This window comes from Cygnus atratus, chromosome 2 (genome assembly GCF_013377495.2).
Source record: "Cygnus atratus isolate AKBS03 ecotype Queensland, Australia chromosome 2, CAtr_DNAZoo_HiC_assembly, whole genome shotgun sequence".
Classification (NCBI taxonomy): domain Eukaryota; kingdom Metazoa; phylum Chordata; class Aves; order Anseriformes; family Anatidae; genus Cygnus; species Cygnus atratus.
In genome coordinates, this window is record NC_066363.1 from 157,919,803 (window position 1) to 157,943,335 (window position 23,533).

The 23,533-nt window shown below is 41.3% G+C and overlaps 1 protein-coding gene across 8 annotated transcripts in view; it reads right to left on the reverse strand.

Moving 5' to 3' along the window:
* TSNARE1 (t-SNARE domain containing 1) overlaps nt 1-23,533 on the reverse strand; it is a 461,960-nt gene that overhangs the window by 243,266 nt on the left and 195,161 nt on the right. For 7 of the 8 annotated variants that reach the window (XM_035566387.2, XM_050708986.1, XM_035566390.2 and 4 more), the window contains 3 exons: nt 13,680-13,770; nt 10,110-10,184; nt 8,584-8,640 (listed from right to left, as the gene is read on the reverse strand). In XM_035566387.2, coding sequence (XP_035422280.1) covers nt 8,584-8,640; nt 10,110-10,184; nt 13,680-13,770 — 223 coding nt within the window. The remainder of the gene's footprint in view (nt 1-8,583; nt 8,641-10,109; nt 10,185-13,679; nt 13,771-23,533) is intronic. The other variant, XM_050708987.1, reaches the window with a different exon arrangement.

Below are 23,533 nucleotides of genomic sequence, written 5' to 3' on the forward strand. Positions count from 1 at the left end.
ATTAACCTCTTCAGGAAAAAGTATTCCTATACAGAAAAAATGTAAAGGGGAAGTGGAAGTGTACAAGGTCACAGGCATCCAGGAGCTTAGAGTCTGAGTGAAGGTGCAAGACAATACTGAAGCTCTTCATTTTAAACAAATGAAATGCCGGATGCAAACCATAACTGATAACATGTTGCATAGATTGGAAGCAGGATCTTCAGCTTTTCCCCATGGAAAGCCAAGTTCATGGAAATAAGCCTTTTTGACCTATTTCAAAACAGCTTCTCCATGCAGAGGAATAAACCCTATAGACTTCCCCATGTCTTAGTCTCCATACAAGAGGGAGTTGAGGAACACATTGCACCTCTTATCCTTGGCATGAGTTCTGCTTTGGGAAATTGCACAAGTTGGAGCAGGAGGATGGCTCTGCTTTGCTCAGTGTCTGCACTGACCACGATCCAACTGTCTGTTATCACAGAATTATAGAATATCCCAAGCTGGAAGGGAGTCAAAAGAATCATGGGGCCCAACTCAACCTTTTCAAGGCTCCAACCCATCACGTGAAAATAAATAAATAAATAATAATAATAATAAACAGCATAAATACCTGCTTAATGCTCATCCCAGCACGCTGCATGGTAACACAGCTTTAATTAAGGTGGAATTAATGAACGGGATGCTGCAAAGTTTTGCTGTGTTTTACCACGGGGGGCACAGTAAGAGGCCCCCCTGGCAGCTCGCTGTTGCAACAAGGAATTGCCTCTTTGAACATCCCCAGGAGGAGAACGCCCTGCGCTGGCTTGGCTGCATCGCTCCCCCCTGGGATTCATCCACAAGCAGGAGGAATCTCAGGGGCGATGCTGAGGAGGTACCAGCCACACGACACCGATTTGCTCCTGACAGTACCAGTACTGAGCAACACTCAGGACTTAGTCTTTTCATTCCCATCTATGCATGCGTGAGCATGTCCTGGGAGTTTTCAGCAGGCTTTGCCTGCAGCATGTGCTGGGAACCATCTCAGTTCAGAGCCGGGACAGTCAGACACAGCTGGAGAAGTCTCCTTAACTTAAGGGAATTATCTGCTGCCCAGGAGCCTTCTCAAATTGGAGGGAGAGTTATAAGGGAGAACCACCGCCTGTGCTCATCTGCACGCACATTTATTTTATTTATCACAGAGGCTATTGCTATCAGCTTAAAAATAACCATTTGAAACACCATCTGCAGCACATCCCTTATCTCAAAGATCCTGGTGTACTTTATAAAGCAACTATATATAAATCCCCTCTCTGATATATGCCTAGCTTTATGATTGAATTCCAAAGGTGTTTGAGCATCCTGGGGGAAGGAGAAGTGAAGATGAAACTCCACAATAAATCCAAACATCAGTGAGAGCTTAATTTGGCAAAATAATGCAAACCTGGGTTATATTTTCAACCGAGCACTGGAGCTAAGTAGCAGAACAAAGAATCCTAAGTAGAAGACTGGTTTTGTGTTTGCAGTAAATCAAGAATATTGCTGATATTCCTAAAAATCTAGTCTAGTCCTAAAAATCTGAGATAGCAAGGCTGTCTTACCATGCCAGGTGGATTTGGGGGCTGGTAGGTGCCCCAGTTGGGGCCTCACACAGCATTTCACAGATGATATATGTTATAGTGGTGATAACAGCAATACCCTCTACATAGGAGCCAAGGGGGTTAAATAACTCTGAATCATATTGTGGACACAGCATTGGTTATTTAGACCCTGAAAATAAATCAAATGGAGCCTAGAAAGGTCACCAAGTTTTACTTTTCACCCTGGTGAGCCAAGGGTTAACCTATTTTCAAATATATTTTGTCATGGGAAAATACCATTGCCATTCACATTTAATCATGTGATAAATGCAGCCATCAGAGTGGGTTTAGAAGAATACGATTTCCTTGATTTCCTTCCTTTCAATAATCCATCTCCACAGAGGGTTTTAAATGTATTAAATAACACTGCATTCACTTTGGAGCAAGGTGACACACTCAGTAAGGTTTCACATTTGTTTCTCCAGTTACTGTGTGATCTTTGCCGGGGCAAAAGTCAATTTGGACTGCTGCAATGCAACTTCTGCAAGGTGGGGTTGAAGTGGAGGGCATGCACGAAGTCATACAAGCAACCACATCACACCAGCAAGGAACTACTTCCACTTGCTTGCTGCATCATCAGGCTTCTGCAAAGGAGAATTAATTTTTTTTGAAAAGGGAATATATAGGGGGGAAAAAGCCACCGAACCAGAGTGAACAAAATTCAAGCTGGCAGACTGATACGTGGATGAATTTTTTAATATTACACTATTAGCATTGTGGGCCAGGTGTCCTACAGACCCAGCCTATGTGCATCAGCTCTGAGCTTGTGGCCTGTATTTGCTTTCCTCTTATAGGGCTGTCAGGATGGATCTGGCAGGGCTGCCAAAGCCAATGCTCGCTTGCCACAGGTGAGGACGGCTTTTCCCATCTTTCTGGGCACATCAGCCCCATCCACAAATGAGCTGACTTTGCATAAAAGGAGAGATTGGTATTTGCAATATCCTTTAAATTTAGCATCTGGGAGGAGAAAGGAGCACTGCAACTTCACAGGCAGCTGGCACAAGCAATGGGAAGGAAAAGTATTTAAGCATTTGAAGTGCTGTGTCTATGAGGAAGAATTATTCTGTTATTATTCCTGTGGAGGAATAATAACATGGGTATCAGTTGAGATGCGGAGGAGAAAGAAATAAAAGAAACCCTCTGCCTTCATCCTCTGCCAACATAAAAACCTCTGTTCTTTCTCACTTAAATTAAAATAAAAGTAAAAAAAAAAAAAGGAAAAAGGAGAACAACAAAACAAAACAAAAAACCGGAAAACCCAATTAATGAGTACAAAACTTTTTGGTCAGGTGCAGATATAGGCAGCTGCAGTTTTTAGCTAAATCAGCAGAAGCTGGCAAGCAACGCAGGCTTATGTCATGAAAGGAGCTTGACAGCTGATTGCTAGGGAAAATCCACAGTGCTGAGGTTGCTGGGGAGATTTCGGAAACGGCAGCTTGGGACGGATTTGGTCTTTTCTTATTTTTCTCCATCCACAAAATAAAGAGCTATGGGTTATTGGAAGACTAGGTTTTTGTTTGTTTGTTTGTTTGTTTGGAAATGCCCTCCTTTTAGTGGGATTTGGAGCTTTTCTTGTTCATTTTTACATGCAGCACCGAAGCCCGCTGCCCCACCAAACACGTGCACATCTACAGGCAGCACGAGGAACACGGGCACTTTTCCAAGGGCTTCATCGTAAGCATGGAGGGAGGATTCCTCAGTTTAACTCCCACAGTTGCAAGATGCTGCGTCCCTGATGTGTCAGAGAGGGAGTTTAGCAGTTAGTCAGTCAAGTTCTGTCTCGATGAAGCCCACCGGCATCTCCATTGGGAACATAGGGGCCATGTAAAAAAAAAAAAAAAAAAAAAAAAGGATTTGAATACCTTTCAGCCCACTTATTAAACTCCTCTATCAGCGAAAGATATATATATAATATATTGTTTAGGAAAAATGCTTTAATGATTGCCTTAAAAAAATGCCCACGCATAAATAAAGTCAAGAAAAAATAGCCAAGTGATTTAACTGCTCCTTATTGACAGCCCTAAGAACAGGAGTGGGTTGATTAGAATATGGCTCTTCATGGATGTACACTCATCTAAAACAAAGTTGATGTTATTGAAATAACACCTTTTACAGAAGTAGCTGCATTCAAAATGACCTTGAAAAGGCATAGCAATTACCACCACACATGGAAGATACATTATCGCCAAAGCTAAGGCTTGATTACCTAAGATATACCAGCCAGACTGGAACATTAGGATCTGGGATGAGTGCTAAGATAAGATGTTGGAGTCAACAAAAAAAATGAGTAAATAAAAAGCTCCATTTGGTGGGGCAAAAGCCTTATTTTGATTGTGTAAAATTCCAATTTGCATTTCAGAAAAATACACGCCGCAACCTCTCCAGAAGTGGAAGCCAGTTTCAGACCGGGCTTTGGACTTCCAGCACAAAGAGCACCTATCGCATTAAAAAGTCATTGTTAATTATCATTCAAAATAGCCTGCTGGCATTTGCTTAGCCTGCGAGATCCTCAGGGTGGCACAATCCAATAGCTGAGCTTATCATCTACCATGATAAGGGCTCTGCACAAATAGAAGCCCAAGTCACTGCAGTCATTACACACACACACATACATATATGCAGTTTATGCAGATATTATTGCCAAGAAATTATTCTCCCATAAAGGCAAGGATTGGATCTTGCTGCCCCAAAATGAGAATTTCTCTCTAACCACATAAAAAGAACAACTTCATAAACACAGGAAGAAAGAGAGAAAGGATGCTTCCTGTGATAAGGAAGTCCATTTAAAGCATGAATAAATTGATGCAGTTAGGAGAAAGAAGCTTGTAATGCAAATAGAGGTTTATTACCCATTTTTTTCTGCTTCTAAGAAACATAATTTACTAACCTTTGTGAAAAGGGTCAAGTGGGCTTATGGAATAAGAGACAAAGGCATCTCTTTTGGCAACTGCCATATCCCAGAGCAGTAATTATCCTTCCCTCTTCCCATGAGCGACAGAAAATGAAGAGGGGTGCCATTACACTATGAGAATTACTGTAATTTTGATTTCTAAAAATTGCCAGGAAAGTTTCTTCTTAAAAAAAAAAAAAAAAAAAAAAAAAAAAGTCTGTTCAGATTTTTGACGTGGTTTCAATTTAAAACTCATTCCTCAGCTTTCCTTCCCCTCTCCCAGTCCTTTGGGGAAATTGGCTAAAAAGTTCAAATGGTGAGAAATTCAACTTTCCCCTTCAAGAATCGAGAAGGTAAATGGCCCCGTGTGGTCACTGAGGATCCAGGAGAGATGGAGATGGTCTAAAAACATGTCACAGATGCAACAACGATGCACAAAGTGTGCTATCCCTGCTAGGTACTTCCAGGGACAGATCCTTAGCAGCCCAAAGTTTTTCAGTGTAGTCTGCTGTTGGGTTAAATATCACTTGAACTTGTTCAACCATGGGCACAATAACATATTCTTCTTTCAACGGGAAGAAGATGATGTGAGATGAAAAATAATTAAAAATAATTAAAAAGATTCTTTTCACTGCCTGTGCTCAGAGAGATTATTGGCTATCTTGTGGATTTTCTGCAGGCTATCATTTATTACTTTAATATTATGGATGATCTATTCTGTGCTTACACAGAACATTATCATATTTTATTATACCCAGCTGCTGCCCTGTGGGATGGACTCATGCCAAAAGGAAAAGGTCTATCTAGCTGCCCAACCTCTCCTACCTCTGACCATGCTGTCCTGGGCTGCTGGGGGACACACAAAATACCTTTTTATCCCAGTGGGCTCTGTGTCTGGAAGGAGGAATGGATGTTTCGCACCAAGGTCACTCCAAGGGGGAGTAGGTGGCATCCAAGGGACATCTGCCCCGTACATAGGGGGAGGCAACCATCCCTAGAGTGGTGTACCACCAAATACCTCACCATCTCTGCAACAGCATTTCTCACACATGAAAAGAGAAACAGAACTGCTGCTTTCCAGGATTCCCCCGTGCACTCTCTTAATGAGACTTCTGAGGTCTCATTTTGGCCACCGGGTGAATATTTAAAATTGGTTTAATGGATTCAAGTGAAAGGGATTTTTGCAATTATTTTTCCACAACTCACTTTCAACAGTGATCATTTAGCATTGTAAAAATTTGTGTCTTTCAATACATAACACAGCTATAGAACTAAATTGATTTGTCTACACACAAATACATTCATATAAACATATATTTGATTAAGAATTTATATAACTTCAGGCTTCAAGGAATTTTGGATCAATGCCTTTCTTTCGCTTTTATAAATAAATAAACACAATTAAACGTTTCTTACAGCAAACCACAATGGACAGGAGAATAATTCTGAAGCTTCACTTTCCAATTGTTACTTACTGTACCTATTACTTGGGTCTAGGGAGTTAAATACTCTCTTATTAAAGTTCGTGCTACCAAACACCTTACCTCTCCCACCCATCAATGGAAGAGAGGAATTATATGGACATCCATATGGAAAAACTAGCATTCTTCAAACCTCTTATAATTTGCTGCAATAAAATAAAACATAAAATAAAAACAAAGCCCTGCAGGCAAGCAGAATTTGAATTAAGACTGGATCAGCACCAGAGTGAAGAAGTTGACCATGCAGTCTCACAAGACCCATAAATCAGGTCCCCTGAACATACGTAGTATTTTGTATTACTGTATAGAGTGGTAACTTTAATGCCATAATATATGCGCATGCTGGTCAGGTTACAGTTGCTGTGGGAACTATAATTTTGTATGTTCTGACCAATCTGCAGCTGACAAATAATAATAAGTAATATAGTCACCACACTGCATTCCCTTCAGCAGATTTCCTACATCCAATTTCTCTCATATCTGAAGGAGCAACAAAAGAAGACACGCATAAAGCTGCAAATATATAGGGACCAGATGAAATGGATGTGAATTAACCATCATCCTTTTCAAGCAGTTTGCATGAAACCTTACGTGTCCCCAGCCTGAGCAAGTGTCACTGCATGAAAATGGATGTGCTTTGAGGCATGATACACATGGAAGCAACACCTTGTAAGCATCCATGCCAGGTACAGGCAAACAAGTGCGTGAGCCTGCTTCTGAGTCAGAAGCATCTCACCAAGGAGATATTACAACACACTTTTGCTGAACCATTTTAACATGTTTTCTGCTGATGCTGCCTGACTGACACCAAATTGTTACTTATGCAGACTCCAAATGGGTAGGATTTCTACCCATTTGAATGTAGCAGGGTTTGTCCTGCTCTTCCTCCAGCCTCCCTTTGCTTCCAACCCCACCATCACCTGCCTCAAGGATTTTCACCCAGCCTTTTGTTTTGTTCCTCTTTTAAAATTCTGCTCACTCCCAGACAAGGCTTTTTTTGAAGTCATCAAACACTTTCAATTTACAAAAAAATTTGATTGCATCTAGGTTTACGCCAGGTGCAGGGATGGACAACAGCTATGCAGTAATTAGTCCTCTTCATCCTGTTAGCACTGGTTAATGGTTGGCAGAGTCCCACACCATGTGGCATAGGCATGGCCATGCAACCATGTGGTGGTCCTGGTGAGACCAGAGCTGTTCCCACCTCTGCAATCCACTCCACTGACAGGCTGTACTCTAATAAAGTTGGTTAAAAGCACGAGAAGCAATCTGATATACATGGCATGAAAAAAAATCACAGCTATGTTGCGCAAAATAAACCCCTTTTCCCCCAAGCTCAACCATCAACACCAATGACTGTTTGACATTCACAGGATTTGACCACAATTCAAAAATATGCCATTTGTGACCACAGAAAGTTCTCGTGTCCAATACCGATCACCAGTTGGCAGACAAAAAAAGTACAACATTTCTATAAATGCATAGCTGAAAATCAACATTTGTGCACAGTCAATCCAGCGGTGCCATTGGGAATGCTCGGCAAGGGTAAAGGAATACATGAGCATTTTGGCACTCGAAGGCCTTAGGTTCATTGGCACTGACACCTAAGCCCAAGTAAATAAGAACAAGGTCTGATGCTGAATCATAACTGCTTAAAATCTATCTAATATTAAAGCTCTGGTCCATTGACTTACCCTAATGGTAGGGTCTTCAATGACATCACAACCCTCCCTTACCAAGAAGCATTAGTGTTACAACTATTTCTTACATACACTTTAAAGAGGATGTGGAAAACCATGTAGTACAACAAGGTAGAGAATAAAGAGTCATTAAAAAAGCAGAAAATCTGCTAACCACCCCTAAAAAAAAAAAAAAAAAAAGAGGAGATGAGAGTATCAAGCATATCAAAAATAATCAGTGAAATTAGACATACAGTTCTGGTTTTTTTTGGTTGCATGCTATCATATGCAAACACCTAAAAGCTGTTCTGTGTGTAGGACTTGAAAGGCCAACCTAATCTCTGCCGGACTCACACTACAGCTTAACTCATCTCCTGGCATCAAACCTCTCATGGAAAGCTGTGGAGATGTCTTAAACACACTCACACATATTTATATACATGCACTTCTATAGGTATGTGTATATATATATGCATATATACACATACACACATTTACACCCTTGTTACATACTTGCACAGACACATATTTCATCATATATAAATACACACACATGAATGCATGTGTGAATCTAAATATATGCATAGAATTATAAATACTCTGACAACATGTAGTATTTGTTTATTGACAAACTTCCTAATATAGGTAGAAAGTGGGGAAAAAAAAGTTGTATTCGCATACATTTATAACTGTTAGCCACAGTTTAATGTAGATGAAGAACACAAAATACATAATTTCTCTTAAAACTGAGGACAGAGCTTTGATAAAAGCCCATCTCACCTCCTTTGACAAAATTGCACTTGGAGTGTGATTTCACTTTGCCTAGGAGCCCAGCTCCCAGAGAATTCGGTACAGGACTGTTCTTTGTTGAATTTCAGAGTAGACAAAACCCCCCGAAAGACCAGAAAAACAGTTCCATGAGACACACACGAACTTACCTGTTTGCTACTCCTCTGCCCAGTAGGAAGCAAAGCTTTGGATTTCTCTGCTATTTTCTGTAAAAAAATGGAAAATTAAATTAAATTAAATTAAAAAAAAAATAAAGGAAAATGGTTGAGAAAACAGAATCCAAATATTTAGGGAAGAAATCATATGAAGCTATTTCTTCTGCTTTTTAAAGAACAAGACAAAGACAAAACTCTTGCTATTTAGAAAAAGAAAGGGAGCATAACTGCATGAAAAAAGTTTGGTCTTGCAGGAATTAAAAGTCTTCAAAGCTTCCAGAATGACAAGGTTATCAAAACCGAAACGTATATTTAAGAAATGACAGCTAGGACGTGGATAAGTAGCAATTTACCACTCAGATTGGTTTCCTGACGCAACCGGGCATTCACAAAATGCGGTGGCTAATTTTGGCTCTTCTGAATTGATGACAGTTTTTTTTTTTTGAAAAGCCACACGTACAGTTCAGATGGATTGTACTCATGAACAGTAAAAAAAAGTATGAAAAAGGTGTGTGCATACAGGGGCGGGGTCCTTTACTTGGATCCTTCCAAACTCTCATTTAATGGAATAAAGTCATTTAAAGTCCCCTTACTTGAGTTTCTGAATAGTTTTTCAATTATTATTATTTTTTAATCATAGCCAGCAAATGCTGGGGAATCAATCAGAGTGGTTCTAACAGAGATAAATTATTAAGCTTATGTTACCAGCCAAATTTCTTTACACCGGTATAATTCCAGTATATTCTTCCCAAACTCACTGTAGTAGTATAAGAAAGCAGTGAGAGTTTGTGCAGGTTGTATTTGCACAGAACTTGATTTAATGTTCAGATTTGTTATGTGCAGGTAGCAGTGTGGGAGAAAGAAGTGGTTTGAGGATGGTAAATTTAGACTGTTACTACAGTGTTTAAAAGCAAAGCAAATGTGCACATCAGTGGAGTCTCCCAGGGTAAAGCGGGAGAGCAAGATGCAAATGGAAGAGCTGGAGTTCAGGTTTTGTTTGTTTAATTAAACAGCTTGATCTCCGTGACAGGTCCAGCCCACAAGATGCATTTGGAAACGTTCTGGCAAAGACACATAGCACAACACAGCCACACAGTGGGTTAACATTTAGCATAAATATCAGCGTTGCCCGTACATTATCTGCAAACAGAGAAGGGGAAAGGGACACTGTGCAACTACTTCTTGCTCTTCTATTGAGTGGAGAAATGCCAAAAAATGTCATGGCTAAGCCAGGGGTACCACTGATCGTCCACTAGATACACAGCCTACAAAGGGACAGGTTTTTTTTTTGTTTTTTCTTTGGTATTGCTGCAGAACTGTTCAGCAGTCAGATGCATGTGCATATTTCAATATAATGATACACTACTGGGCTGATAAAATAAAAGAGGGAGGGAATTACACGTGAGCAGCTATGGAGATGGGCACTATGCAGATGTTGCACACCCCTGGGAGCCACGCTTGCTCCCACTTAGGATGATCCCAAATTCACACGCTGAAGGGGGGAAACAAGAGCCCCTCACCTTCTGCACAGCTCCATATCTCTGGATGGCATCAGACAGCTGGTTCTTCAGCCTGTCCAGCTGAAGTCGTTCCTGCTGTATTGGGAGAAGAAAGGACTGGTTAGCAGGTCAGCGGGGATAAATCAAGTTGTTGACTTAACTCAAACCACCTGAGTTGACTCTAACTATTGGGAATAGTCCTGGTGGGATACACCAAATAAACAAGGTGGACAAAACTGAAAGGTGGAATTTAAAAAAAAAATAATCCAGTTTTACTGGGGATGCCAGGATGGTACAGTGCTCTGTTCTTTCCATCAGTTCCAAAAATGCCACCTTGCATATCCAGTGTAACACTTGTGTTAGCACTACAGCATAGTCTGTGATCTGAGCTGGATACCTTCTGCGCCAGCAAAATACTGGGTGGTATTTTTTCTCTCCTGCCTGCTTACGTGGAAGGAGTCTCAGTTCCATAACTGTTCTTGAAGACTCATGAAGCACAAGCAAATAAAGACCTTAATGCCATAATGAGAAGAAAATGGCTGTAGCATTGTATGCTGCTTCTACTTACTAAAACCCAGCCTCAGACTAAGCAAACAAAACCCAATATATGCTAAAGCTACTACTCCAAAATGTTCACTTTACAGTACTTTCAGCCCTTTCAGATAACTGCATAAGAATGCAAAAGCGTATTTCATGAAGGATAGGATAAACATCTTTAATTTTTAATGGTAGTATTTTTGTAGAGAAGAATATCTTAGTTGTACAGTTCATCATCCAAAGATTTAAAACCTTTTTTAGAACAGGGCAAATATCATTACTCCCATTCTACCAATAAAGGTCTATAAACTTTGTTACATACACAAAATAAGACAAGATTGCCACCCTGGAGAGCTGATCTAATGGTCTAGCACTCATCCTACAGAAACCTGGAATCCAGATCCTCTCTATTTAAGCCCTTTGAGATTAGTTTAAAACAAAGCCCTAAAATAACCATGTGCTATTTCACATCAGTCTCCTGCCTTGTATCACACTGATCCACTTATATCAGTATCTTTGCTCCTGAAATACTACCAGGTTGCCCAGTTGGGCAATCCTGACACCACCAGCACCTGCAGCTTCAAGGGAAGTCGGAGAAACTCCCACCATGTACCTTGCTGGCTCTGCACTATGGCTGGAAAATAAGGGGCAAATAAAGGTGTTTTTTTTTTTTGGCTTTCCATGTGTGCATTCAAAGCAATACATAGAATAATGGATTGGAAAGGACTGACTATAAAGCTCCAAATTAATGGAAGGCTTTTCACGCTGTGAGAAATTTTATGGGAAGAAAGTTTGAAATGTTACCCAGATCCCCAAGAGGGACTTGCCGACCCAGCAGTCGATACCCACCAGAATCATTAATTCTATATAAGGGAGAAGGACTACAGACTATATAAAAATTTGTAGGTTTAATTATTTAAACTGCACACGGTTAGAAAATAAGAGTTTAAGGAAAAAAATCTGTTAAATGAATTGACCAGGGAGCAGAAAAAGTTATTATGTGATGCCAGTAGAGAGTGGTGAGTTTATTCCTCATATTACCATAATTGTTTATGTGTCAATTTCCTTCAGCTTCTAAATATTCCCCCTTTAACTTAGCAATTTTTCTCCACATGACAGTAAAAGCTGTTCTGCTGACAGTTTTCAGTGGACACAACATTGGCTTCAAAGGTTAATAATGACGTTTTCGTGTGACACTGTAATTGGTTTTAACGTGCCCTTGGCTGATTCCCTTTTGGTCCCAATTTATGTCACAAAATGGAAGACAGAGATCAGCACGGAACAGCCCAGATCTCCATACCTCCAAAAAGACAATTTTTGTTTCATCAAGAAAATGTAATTATTCTGAGTGTGTAAGAGAAAGGAAAAAAAAATAGGCCTTGCAGTCCAGCATGAACCAAAGCAATGTGTTAACAACCTCCAAATATTAAGGTTGATATTTATAAATGGAGAACAATCATTTCATGCTTCACTCCCTGTCCTCTGGAGGATGCCACTATCCATTCGTTTTTTAGGTGGGATGATTTGCACATGGTCTTCTACCAGTTATAAAGGTAGCCTGGGGTGATTTGACTCTTAAATCCTTTTCTCAGACTCCTGCTTGCAAGTCTCAGGGCCGACCTTATCACTCTCTATAGGTACATTGAAGGAGGCTGTAGCGAGGTGGGGGTTGGTCTATTCTCCCACATGCCTGGTGACAGGACGAGGGGGAACGGGCTAAAGTTGCGCCAGGGGAGGTTTAGGTTGGATATTAGGAAGAACTTCTTTACTGAAAGGGTTGTTAGGCATTGGAATGGGCTGCCCAGGGAAGTGATTGAGTCACCATCCCTGGAGGTCTTTAAAAGATGTTTAGATGTTGAGCTTAGTGATATGGTTTAGTGAAGGACTTGTTAGTGTTAGGTCAGAGGTTGGACTAGGTGATCTTGGAGGTCTCTTCCAACCTAGACGATTCTGTGATTCTGTGATTCTGTGACTTCAGTCTGGTCTGTAAAAAGCACCTGGACAAAGCTCTGTTCTATTTTAAGAGCAGAGTTTCCTCCAGGTGTGAGGATGGTGAGAACAGTGTTGTAGTACAGGATTTTGGAGAATGGCAGAAGTGAGTGAGGGTTAACCCCAATTCAGGTAAATTTCTGACCCAGAAAATACACAGTTAGAAGCTAGAACATGATAGAAAACTGATGTCCATAGTCAAGGAGAAAAGAATTGTCCTTTTTTCAACTGCTGAATCACCTATGTGGGTGAAACTTCTCAACTCTCACACCAGCTGGAGTTTGCTCCCCAGGGATGCCATATGGTGAGCTGCTGCTCTTCCCCAAGATGCATACCACAGCCCAAAGCCAGCAGGAACGTTTTGGGGTCTAAAGGCCTTTATGGAAAGGTCAGACATCATCTGTTTCTCCAGCCCTTGCACTGGGGACCAGGGAATGGGAGGCACTCACACTCCTTTGACAATGATGTCCATATGAGTTGAACCTACTGATGGCAGAAGACCAGTCTGTCCACACAACAGATGGAACTGATGTAGGGTAAATTGTAATTCAAAATTCAGCTCTGATCTGGTCATATAGCCAGTTATTATTATCTGTCCCAACCGCTGCCTGCCTGCTAGGATACAGCACTGAATGAATGTCATAGACAAATCCACTGCTCTGCTCTTTCTGGACACTTGAACACACTTCTAAACCCATCGGCACCCATTGCACCCACTGCACTACTGAGTATACCCAATTACACACTCATGTAGAGCTGGACAACTTCTGGAGTACTTTCACCCAAGCTGTGGGAGCCCCTGAGAAAGATGTGAGCTAGTTTTTGTTACTGATCATTGCTTTCCAGTTCCAAATGACCCAGGTTTGGGGAAAACTGCTTTCTGCAGCTGTTTTTCCACTGGTGACTTAGAAACATAAGCTATGTTTACTGTGTAACAGGAAAGGAACTTACAATAAGACATGGAGTTAACAGCTTTAAAGCACCCACTACCCACTTCTTTTTTCATTATTCCTCCCTCCACAAGGCCCAGCACCCTCTCCCAACAGCATCTTGAATGACACATACCCTGGATGAGCCTCTGACAACCTCAGACAGCTGCTTGATGGCTTTGGTGCTAGTCGTGATGGTTTTATTAGTCTCTTGCTGGGTTGCGTGCCTGCAGAGGAGAGACGATGGGAATTGCAATTGAAATTAATTGCATAATGAGACACTTACAGAACTTCATCAAGCTGCAGAGTGGTCGAGACAACACACCACACATCACACGGAGCCACAGCGAGACTGTGCAAGTCCAGGGCCTCGAGCAGCAATGAGGAGGCTGTAGGAAATCCTAGAAAGGAAATACCCCAAGCGTCCCTATTGTGATCAGCACACAGACAATAGGCCTGCAAAGTCAGTGGGGGAAGATAAGGTGAGAATGGAGGGTGGGCAGGTAGCCAGGTCATCACAGACAGTTGGTACTGCGACTGAAATTGTCAAAAGTAGGGTTGTATTGGAGAGAGAGATGTGTTTGGGGAGCTGTCTGATGGCTTGTCCAGAAAAAGCTGGGTTGCTTAGGAGGCAGGTGCTGAGGAGGACGAATTTCCTCACCATCCTCACCTCCCTGCTAACGACATGCTATCTCCAAAGAAGATATTGCCAGCACTGAAAGAGGCAGGCAGGGAGCCAAACCAGCCCCCTCTCCAGCCATAGCTCTCCCCCTCCTTTGCACCCCAAATCCCAGTACCATTATTTCTTTAAGGACTGGTTGCTGGTGTCTCTGGTCAGGACCACACAAAGTTGGGGGAAGAGACCTAAATGTTGCCCAAAGGAATTTATTACCTCAGTCCCCTGCTTCCCAAGCATCATAAGGTCATCAGGGTATTTTCAGCCTCTAAACTTCTCCAGAGAGAACTTCAAATCTTTTTATTGAGAAAGGGGTGGCTTTCAATTATATTTCAATCAAAAACTCAGGAAAGGCTCAAAAAAACACCGAGAGAAAACAATCTTTTTTCTCCCTTAGAGGACACATTTAAGTCACAGTGGTACGGAAAAACTCATTTGTCAGCTACTCTTTTTTCAGAGTGGGCGGGATGTAGAGTGAATGGAGTTCCTTGATTAAAAAACTGATAAGACAACTCATTAGGGCCCCTCTGTCCTGAAGACCCAGGGCCAGTCCCAGCCCTTCAGCTCCTTCTTTACTGCTACGTCAGCACTGATGGAGGCCAACTCTTTCAAGGTTTGCTTTCTGCAGAAAGTGCATCTTGTAAGATGCATCTTACAGCAACCGAACACAGACTTTTCCAAACACAACTTCAGCTACAAACACATTGAACCCTGTCAGCAAGCACTCCACTGTCATTTCCACCTGGTCAGAGCAGATGGACATAGACACCCAGAACTGCAATATTCATCCCCCTAGGAAAGTTCTCATCCACTAAATCATGTTCCCTGTGCAGACAAAACAGGTGGACCATGTTTTGGATAAAAAATCCTGTCTAGGACAAAATCCTTGGATAAAATCCTGTCTAGGAGAAAAGTACACTAGGTTTATACATGGTACTTAACAGGTAGACAAATTAAAGCTTAGCATACCATGAAGATGACATCTCTTAGCTGCAGAACAGTAATTCAGAAGAGCGAGTGCAGAGAAGTCACAGATACCATACAGGAAAGAAAAATAATCTAATATGAAGAGAAGATTGGATCAGATAACTAGTTACTCTGAGCTCTCATTAGTTAAATTAAGATAACGTTTCTGGATCCATTCATCAAAATGCATTTCATTTATTTATGATCCCAGGACCCACAACACCAGCTGACTAATTGCATCACTTTTAATTTGAGATAGAAGAGGTCATATCCACCACAGGCAGGTATTCCATACTGTCACAAGAGAGGGAGCTGGGAATTGAACCCTGTCACATCATCTGCTTTGAGGACTACACACTTAGCCTCAGCCCCAATGTTTTAATCAAGTAAATCTTGCCACGAAGGGCATGAATTCCTTGAGGAGCCATCTCAAGACTGAGCCTTTCAGAACACTGGAGTTGCCATGCAGACCCAACTAAATTATCTCCCTACAGGACAAGTCAGGGATCTACACACCAGCAATTTCCAATCCCCAAAGTAAAAAGTTTTGTTAGGCTTATACATCTGTCCTGCCCAATTTCTAAAGTTAAAGAAAGTCTCCCACACTTGTATTCTAATACAAATTTGATGTCAGATACCTTGTGTAATAAATCCACACCTCACACAAACTTTGTACTGAGCTACTACAAAAAAACTGGGAGAAGGAGTACAAAAACTAAAAGTTCTGCTTTCCACCTCTTAATTCAAAATGCATTTAACTAACAAGTTAGTGCTTGATTTTAGCATTACCCACTATATTGCCAGCACAATTAAATTCTTATTCTTTAGCCTCAGAGATATGCTCAGGAATCAGACAATGATTATATTTAATTTACATTAAATGCTATTAAGATCTTCATTAAAAAATAGGAGCCTTGAAACTTGCCCCCTGAAGCATTTTATTTTAATATGTAATGGTAACAAGATACGTCATTATTATTATTGTTATTATTATTATTATTAGCTTTCTTTATACTCCTCTCCCCATGGAAGTGTGCAAGTTAATTAAAGGGGTGTCTCTGATGAATACAATGTGCTTCTGAAAAAGTCCTCCACACAACAGCAAGTTAAATAATCTAAGGAGATACAGAGTGCCTAAAATATAAACGTTGTAAAAGACTTATCTGGCTACAGCGGTACTGTGAAAATTAGCATTCTAAGAGTAAAAACAAAAAGGGCATCTCTTAGGAAGAATAACACCTCTTGCTGTGCATTTCTGTACGCACAGAGATTGCAAAGACAATGCACTAAATAATACAAGAGATAGCACGCTGCTGCCTAAGAGTTTCCTATGGCTGCTGTTTTCTCTACTAGGGAACTATGGTCCACTGAATCCATAAACCCCAGCATGCAACTGCTTACAGCTTGTTCTTTGAGGGGTCGTACCTGTGATTTATTTATCCCGTTTTAAAATGAGCCTAGAGAAGATGCAGATGTGGTGACGGCTGCTTCTGCTCTCTGCAGGGACAGAATGAGGGAGCCTCACTACTGCTTGTGCCGTTCGTAGAGGCTGAATGACCAGGTCAACACAAAATAATCAGACCCCAAATGCAACCACAAAGACCGACAGAGGAAAGACTTTGCTTTGCCTCACCATGCCTGCTGCCACTCACAACAATCCCGAAGAGCTTTGTTTTCTGTTTGCAGCAGGTGAAAGGCATTTCCACTCAGACTAGAAGGAATGGCTTATTTTACTTTCATCTATCCCTGATATAAGACCAATAATAAGATTTTCAGGTACAGATCAAGGAAACATTTACAATACTAGTTTAAACCTCATTCGATTTAGTATCTCCTTTGGCACAGTTCAACTACACAGAAATGGAGCAGGCATTTAAAGAGCTGGGTGGTCAAGTAGGTTTGGGCACAACTAAGCTGGGTAGCACAGCATTAGCACCCTAACCCTAACCCTTAAACCCTTCACTTGCCTCTTATACAGCAGCTGTAATGCTTACCACTCCCTGCAGTTTTCTTGTACAAAGAAAGTAAAAATTACAGTACACGGAGCAGGGCACTGAGCAGCACAATCTGTGGCTCAAGCAGAAATAGGCTGAGTATCTGCATTTAAATATATTCCATATTTGTCAGAGACATAAATATGTAAGGGTGCATCAAGCATGCACAAGGAAATTATTCTCATTGTAAAACTTTAGCCAGCCTCTTGCCTGTCGTACAGCTGGATTTTGTGAAGGACTGTAGGGGCTGAAAATAGGACTCAGCAAACTCTAAATGCACACATATAGGACTTTATGCATTGGCCACAGGGACAGCCATGGAGTAGCAAGGAGCACTTTCAGTCCCTAAAGGCTCTGATTTTCCTTTATCCACCTAAAAAAGTTGTTCAGCTTTAGAAAACTCCATCCCCAAAGCCAATGGAGGTCCTTCATCGTCTGTGCAGAGCTGCAGAGAAGCCCACCCTACAGCAGTAACCTACTACTTTTGGGTGTCTCCTGTGCAGCTGGGCTGGTCCTACAGCAGAGCTACGGATATTTCCAGGCTGATGTGTCTAACAGTTGTGTTAGCAAACACCAATAGGATGGAAAGTTGTGCTGCATTAGACTGCTATAGCTCATGGCCACGGACAAGCCAGTGCATCGTCCCCCAGGGCTGCTGGCTCTGCTGCTGCAAGCAGGAAGGGATGAAAGCAGTGGGCATCCCTCACCTCTGAGTATTTATTGCAGATGTAAACAAAGCAGAAAGATGAGCTAGGAGGAACAGCTGTTTTACCAAGCTTTAAATTATCTTTACTGTATTGTTAAAGTCACCAAAGGAAGACTGGATAAATCCACTTGTTCTGGCTCCACAGTGACAGTCAAACTCTTTTCTTTTCCCCCTTTTTTCTTTAGGAACTGATTCTGCACGCTGAGGAACCATTTACAATAGAGCAAAATAAGAGTTCTAATTCTGTTCCGTCAGCAAACCCTTTTGCATGGGTGTAAATCATCCAGCCGAGTAAAACTCAGGAGAAAAATGTAGTGCTACTTCCAAGTTTCAAGCCACACAATGTTCTATAATAAAAGCATCATAGATTTCCAATTTGCTTGTCACTTGAAAGTATTAGGAGATGTGGTGCTATTTTTCTTCATGGAGCACAGGGGATGGTCTGTGGTTGTGTGGGAAGAGCAGGGGAGGTATTTCACCTGGCTCTGGTGCTACGTCACCTCTGGAGACGAACATGGCTGTAGGGTGGCAGCTACAGTATTCACAGGTTCTGGATTAAAACATCTGACTTGAGGTCAGGGAGAAGTCCTCATAAATTTCATCACAGAAATGCAACCAGGGCAATTAACAACACTGCAAACCCTAGTTAAATTTTCCATGGTCTTTTTAACACCTATCAGGCAGTATTCTTTTTATTTATTTATTTATTTATTTACTTATTCATTTATATTTTTATTGACTCTTAAAAACAAATAATTAAAAATGAAGAAGCAGCTGTTGCTAAAATAAGGAGAATGCTTGCCCTAGTCGATGCTGCTCCCCTACAGAATTTGACCACTCTTTGCAAGCAGCTTATTCATTGACCTGCTGCCAGGAATGCAGGTTTGTGTTTTTCAACTAAATTATGTCCAGTACAGTATAAAAGACCCCCTCTTAACCCCGCATCACCTACAGATTAGATCAGCATCGCCTCAGCCTCCATCTGTCGGGTCATCACTGACAGCTCAGGGAGCACTCAAAGCAGGACCCCACGGGAAGCAGCTTAGCGGCGTCGCTGCCATTAGTCACCTCTCAAGTGACTTCTCCTTCTCTCACCCACACCATTCCCCAGTTCACTTTTAATTTTCCGAGTTTCACTTTATTTCCTAATAAAAGAGCCCCTTGGATCCTTTGTAAACGCCTTGCCGGAACGGAGCTATATTACACCTCCCTCTCATTAGCCAGTAAGCCTCTTAGCTTATCAGAGACAGAAATTAATTTAATTTGCCATAATTTCATTTTGATGAACCCTGGTGCCTACTGATCACGATAGCCATTTTTTCCCTGTAGGTGCTAATAAACAGATGACTTCTTTTTAACCATTCTTGCAATGTATGTTGTACTGAAGCAGTCCCTTGTCCTGCATCGTGTTTCTGCAAAAAGCAGGCAGGTCCCTCCCTGCCCAGCCTTCGGACCTCATCTGCCCTCTGTGAGCTCTTAATAGTCACCGCTATTCCTGGTATTACCCCAATAATCCTTTTATCACCCTATGATAAATGTCATCAAACCATGAGTATTCTGATAGCTTTGCCTGTGCTTTCTAATTCTGTTGTGTCTTTTGCATTTCTGCTCGATATCCGTGATGGAAAGGTGACGGGGATGTATCCCTGCAGCAGCTCTCAGAGGCACAGAGGTGCTTTAACAACACCAGAAAGCCACGTGCAACCTCTACACAGTTGTTATTGTGCCTTTCTTCCAGTAATTTACTCAAAGTTTGGATGAAAGCTGTCTTTCCAGGTTTTTCAGGAGCACTATGCCCATCTAAGGCTCAGGTTTGCTTCGTTTTGGACTCTGCAGCAGGAGTTAATGGAGCCCGACAACTTGCAGAGAGACACAGGGAGAACAACATGCTTTCTGTGTCCCGCACACAGTCCACAAACACAGAAAAAAACATTTTATATACTGTACAAGAGGGTTAGAAACTGTACCCCTTCCTTGAAATTTCCCGAAAACTACACGTTGCCTTACGTTTCTAATTCCCAATGCTTTTGGGGAACATTAAGGACTTGGACTCCAATTTATGCAAACTTCTAGTTTTAAGGTTTTTTTGTTTGTTTGTTTTGCTTGTTTTTGTTTGGTTGGTTGTTGTTGTTTTGTTGTGGTTTCTTGTTTGTTTTGCTTTTTATTCAGAGCAGAGGCTGAAAGCCACAGACGCAAAATGCAAGAAGCAATATACTAAAATCCCACGGACTTCGTGCAGATAAAAAAGCCAACTGTCGGATCTTCTTCAATACGTTTTCTCATGTTACATACTCCTGTAGGCATTAGCTTCTGCATTTGGGAAGAGCACCAGAAACAGAAGAAGCCTGGGTCCCCCTATTTTGGAATTTCTCATAAATCCTTCCATGGCACATGGAGGGATGTGCACACGAGGGCAGGGAACTGCCACCTCTGGACGCCCCAAAAACCCTCTGACCCTTTCTGGTGCTTCAGTGAACTTTTCACTGCTTCAGTGAACCCTAAGCCAGTCCCTTCCTTACACACCAATGCCTTTATCAGTTTCTTTCTGTGAATCCCAACTGACGAAGCAATTTGGATAGACTCGATGGGTGATTTGGGGTGGACGAGTGTGGAAGAATGTGTCCTACACGCAGACATGTAAAAGGAAAGACAGGGACAAATGGCCTGTAGATAAATTGCCCTGCAGATTAATTTAGCCTATTATCCTTCCCACACTTGCTCTCTTAGCTTTAGCATTTAACGTGGGTTTAATACTCAGTACGGCGCTGTGAAAAGTAAAGATGAAGGGCACTTTACTGATGTGAATGAGTGATCGATTGCCTTCGCTCTCCTTGAGAAACTACGCTGAAACCATCATTAATAAAAGAACTGGTGCTTTGCACTTTTGAGTATGAAAAGTTTTGTTGAAGAGATGCAGATCTTTCGAGGCTTTATTCTGTTTTTCAAGAGATGCTTTTGCTGTTTCCTGTGTTTTCTTGCCAAATTTTTTTCAGTGGCAAGAAGATCCACAGAAAATAGATGAAACAAGGGAATAAATTGTACAGATTTCTGGGACAGAGGGATTTTCACACAAGAAAAGTCATGTTTCATTTAAGAAAAGCCAACTTTGCTTAAAACCAGGCAATTTTAATTGAAAAATGAAACCATTTCACTCAAAAGACCGTAAGGTGTTTCGCTATTTTGTGAAGTGAGCAAGAAATCTAAGGCAAACAAACACCTCTCAGCTTGCTGCTATTTTTTGTGTATTTCCAGCTAGCGGTATTAAGGCACTCCTATGTGTATACTTAAATTAAGCAACATGCCTAAACCCAATCCCTCGGTCAGGATTTAAGTGAGAAAGAAAAGGCATTAGCAGTGATTGTACCACTGAATTGCCAATGTGTAGCAAACAGGATGTCCTATAAACCTGTCAAAAATGTCCATCCTTTAACTAGCAAAAAATCTAAATAGAAAGACAATGACCAAGTAATTCTTTTGTAGTCTAAAGTGAAAAAAAAAAAGGAAAAAAAATGGTTTATCATCTCCGAGAAGCTCAGCTTTAAGATTAAACATACAAAGATGCACGAAACACTGCACCAGTGCACAAAAGCAAATGCTTCGTGTTTAACCATAGCAGGAACTGAGTGCTCCATATTTCAGAAGGAAGCATATTGGCAAAGGAAACGTATCCAATGAAGTTATATGGACCACCCTGTCCCAGATGACAAATGGAGGAAAAGTAACCATGAAGCTCACAGCCCAGCTCAGAGGAAGGTGTAATACGTGCCGATCTCCTTGGCAGGCAATGTGAAGACACTTTCAAAAAAACAGCAGTACTGAAAGCAATGGGTTGTCAGGTTTGTTAGAAGTGCACATTTTAGACACTGAAGAAACCCTTCATGAACCTTCCTATTGACGTTAATAAATGTTTCACCCTAAATATCGGTTTGTTAAGCTGTCTGGACAATGCATGTGGACTGGTATTTACAGCAGATGTTGAAGATAAATGCAAAATTCACTAATGGCAAAATGTCATACAGAGAAACGGAGAATTTAGCAAATTCATTTAATTTGCTTCAGCACCATCAGTGGGCAGAGGCAGGGGAAACAGCAGAGACAGTGGCAGAGCTTTTGGCTTCCAAGACAGGTGTATAAGGATCCTGCAAACTGGATTTCTTGTGACATCTTTTCTTTTCCACCTGGAAACCCCATTAAGATGGGGCATGAAGATTTGGGGATTAGGCATTTGGGATTTCAGCACATCTGGCCATCCCAGAGAAGTCTACTTCATGCATCTGCAGAACCCATGTTCAGCAAGACCTTATCTTCCTAAACAGAAAAAGCAACCTCTAGACCTCTCATGTATCACACAGCACATAAACACAAAGACCTTTCTGTCCACAAAAAACCCACAATCTTAATGTAGTGACTCGATGTGCTCAAACACACTTGTGTTCCCAAACCGGACCCTATAGTCCCTGCCCAGCTGCACAATTTGGTACTGTTTTCTCTCGCCTCCTCCTGTTCCTGTCCTGGAAGGGATTTTGGAGAACAGCAGTATGCAGATAGGGAAGCCAGCTGGAGGAAAGAGCCACTTTAAAGTACAACGTGAAGCGTAAAAGTCAAAGTTGGTGACAGGGTTGGCACCTTCTGAACACATTCCCTTGAGGCACATGTGCCAAGGTCTGATTTTTTCTGATTTTTGAGCAAGAGAGGGTAAATAAGAAAAAGAAAAAAAAAAGTTAACATATGATGGAAAAAACAGCTTTAAACTATGTTTGCTTGAGAGCAAAATTTTTTGTTATGGCTTTATTTGTTTTCATACTGCATTTCATTTTCTAAAAGCACAGCGATGACTAAAAGGAATTGTGCTGGGAAGAGAAATGGATCTTTGCAGTCAACTCACCACCTATTGCTCTATCCTGTATACTTCATATGCCTCTTTAACTGACATCTCTGCAACTTTCTGAACATCAGGGCAAGCTGTGAAATGCAAGGGAAATTAATATATTTATCCTGTGCAGAGTGCAATACACTTAAAATATTGAGTTCCTGATCTCTAAATACTTTTCTTCCTATCTCCTTCACTGTCCTTTCCATTCAACTTACGTTTTCCTCTGCCTTGCATCGCCTTTCTAGCAACGCTTTAATTTAGCTGGCAGAAAAAAGAAAAAAAATTGTCTTTGTCTCTTTTCAGGAATGATTAGGTTTCAAATAAATAAATAAATAAATAAATAAATGAGAAACTCTTAAAAGAAATGCTACTCGTGAGGCTTCTCTGCTGATCAGCCCCACATTTCATCAATTTAAAGATCCTTCAGGCTCTCAGGTGACAATAATGTGTAATTCCCAAAGTGCCACGAGTCGCTCTTCCCCACCACCCGCCAGCCAACAACAGATCATAAAGCAGCCTAGCAGTTAGATTACAAAAACACAAGGCCCTTTATTGGCCAATAAAACACCCGCAAGAGTAACCATGTGAACGAAGACCCCGTTTTGTGGGGCAATAAATTTTGCACTAGCACCCAAAAGGCATTGCTATTACGGGAATTGGGCAAATCACCAGCCATGGTCCGTGGCAAAAACATCTTAGGCTGTGGCCAGAAGGACACAGTGGGGAGAGTAACAATTAAAATGCGCTGCCAGTGGTCCAAAAAATTAAACTTCAA